Genomic DNA, 2,500 nt, shown 5'->3' with positions numbered 1-2,500 from the left:
TGCGTTGGCCAGCTTCGCTCGGCTGTTGTGACGACGGCCTTACGCATCTCCAGACAAGCCCAGCGACGCCGAGGAGTGTGTCTGTGGTCTGTGGTCAGTAGGACGACGTGATGATGAGTGGTTGGTCCGACCCTTCTCCCGATGGCCAGTTTGTGAGGGGCACCTGTGCCCGTCTGTGGTCTACACAGTGGACGTACGGGGGCAGGCGGGCGTGTGCCAGTGTGCCAGGGCATCGTCGCGGTCGCGGCGAGCATCAGAAGAGGCTGGTAAGGGTGGTCTGGGAGGGGCTGCGGCACTCGAGCACGTCCATGCCCCCGGGCACCGCGCTCAGCACCGACGTGACGGTGGGCATGGTGGGGTTGGTGAGGTCCGTCAGGGTGGTGGGCGTGCTGGACGGGCTCATGGACGCGTTGGAGATCTCCGAGGCGGGTCCCGACGGCGTGCCACCCTGCAGCAGCGAGCCGTCCGAACCTTTGTCCACGCCCGTGTTCTCCTGGCGCAAGAGGTTCCGTCGGAATTTAGCCCGCGCGTTCTGGAACCAGACCTGAAGACAGGAGTGGGGGTGGGGGGAGGGGATGGGAAGGTGGACAGACATGATTTACTATAACTGTGGAGGCGAGCTGAGTCAATAGATTTCTGCTTCGGTTAAAGAGATGGGAGGGACGGATAGAGAAAGAGAGAGAGGAAGGGAAGAATTGGGAGAGAGAGACAGAGAGACACAGAGGAAGAGAAGTGGAAACAGGGAGGGGGTGTTAGTGAAAGAGATGGACAGAAAGCAAAAAGAGATGGGAGAGAGAGGAGAGAAGAAAGAGAGAGAGAGCGAGGAGAGAGAAAGGGAAAGAAGAGAGAGAGAGAGGAGAAAGAGGAAAGAAAGAGAGAGGAGAGAGAGAGGGGAAAGAAATGGAAAGAGAAGAGAGAGCGAGAGAGAGAGAAAGAGAGAGGGAAGAAAGGGAGAGAAGAGAGAGCGCAGTGGGAATTTTTGATATTGAATGACAAACAAGGCAAAAGAAAAGGCTTCATCAAAGCAAAATGACTGCTTTGTTTAGTGCAAGAAGTAATTAGAGCCATGAGATTTTCAGCACATTTGGTGTTCGCAAACCTTTTTAGCGTGTTTTTTTGTTCTCGGCTGTCCCCAAGATAATTTGCTGTCGTGTTTGCAAGAATCAAGAATGAGTCTCAAATTTTCCTCCTTCTCCTGAATCCGTTTGATGTGACATATATTAACCCTTTCATGGCTCAGCTTGGCACAAAAACAGCTGCTACCGAATATTGTTTTCAATAGGAAAATTCTCACTATTTGAGACCTTCATACTTGCAATTATTTTTAATGGTGTTTTGCAAACAGAATAATATTTGTCGAATTAAAAATGTCTGTCATGCTGTTATTCAGGCATTTGTGAGAAAGTGACCAATAATTCACCAGTGAGAAGATATTCAGGGGAAAAACATTCAGTGGCATTCAGCAAAGACAATCCCCCGTAAATACTTTGTATTATTTGTCATTATTCTCAGATGTGTTGAGTGTTGCTAAAATGTCAGTGAGAGAGAGACAGAGAGAGGGAGAGACCTCTTTCTTGTCAGTGAAAAGACTATGGTTTATTTGAGCTGCACTCTACCTTATAAATAACATAAAATCCCATAAGAAAGCAGGATTGAAATTGCATTACTATTACAAACACTAGACTTGGCAACGATCTCTGTCTTCTGAATCTAACAAACCCCTTTGGCCCCTGACAATATGAGTCAAATTAGGAAGGTTTGCTTTGAATACATCGGGAAACAATTTGACAGTTTAGCACAGTCAACCTTTGAAAAGTGTTCATATTTTTGTTACCCAGCCAATGTTCCCGGGTCTAGTCTTTTAAATCAATACAGCCATTATGCAAAAAAATTTAAGAGATGTTTACTTTAGCTCAATTAGCATTGATATTGACATCATTGATGGTTCATATTTGCCATCGCTAACTTAGCTTAAGGGCACCTATTTGGATCCAGCCGGCAGGAGCTAGTTCCTGATTCCCCGATAAGATGGACAAAATGGACAGAGTCTGAAGGCTCCGTGTGTACCTGTATCTAACAGAACTATCTAACAGAGCTGAAACAGGGCTTCGACTCTGACTGGATCTGACCAGTAGGAAATAAAGGCATTTGACTGGAACCGAACAGTAGGAATTTACGGCCAACAGGAGCCGGGTCAAACCGCTTACTAACTTGACCCAACCAGGCAGGGCACTGAGGCAACTTCTCAAATCAAGAATCAAATCGAATTCTATGTCACATACACAAGGCACAATGTGAACTGACTCCAATGAGTATGCATTAAAAAAACACATGTAATGTACAAGAGTTGCCAGAATGTGTCCGTGTCCGTGTATGTGTAAGATGTCTGTGTCCGTGTTCGTGTTCGTGTTCGTGTTCGTGTTCGTGTTCGTGTTCGTGTTCGTGTTCGTGTCTGTGTCTGTGTCTGTGTCTGTGTCTGTGTCTGTGTCTGTGTCTGTGT

General features: G+C 47.0%; 1 protein-coding gene across 1 annotated transcript in view; it reads right to left on the bottom strand.

The window, feature by feature from the left end:
* Nucleotides 1-253: 253 nt before the first annotated feature.
* LOC134089631 (LIM/homeobox protein Lhx2-like) overlaps nt 254-2,500 on the bottom strand; it is a 10,117-nt gene continuing 7,870 nt past the window's right edge. Inside the window, exon 5 of the mRNA XM_062544089.1 lies at nt 254-544. Within this exon, the coding sequence (XP_062400073.1) occupies nt 254-544 (291 nt within the window). The remainder of the gene's footprint in view (nt 545-2,500) is intronic.

The sequence above is a fragment of the Sardina pilchardus genome, chromosome 8 (genome assembly GCF_963854185.1).
Source record: "Sardina pilchardus chromosome 8, fSarPil1.1, whole genome shotgun sequence".
NCBI classification, from domain to species: Eukaryota; Metazoa; Chordata; class Actinopteri; order Clupeiformes; family Clupeidae; genus Sardina; species Sardina pilchardus.
Note: the sequence above shows the minus strand (reverse complement) of the source record. Positions and strands in the feature narration are given on the sequence as shown.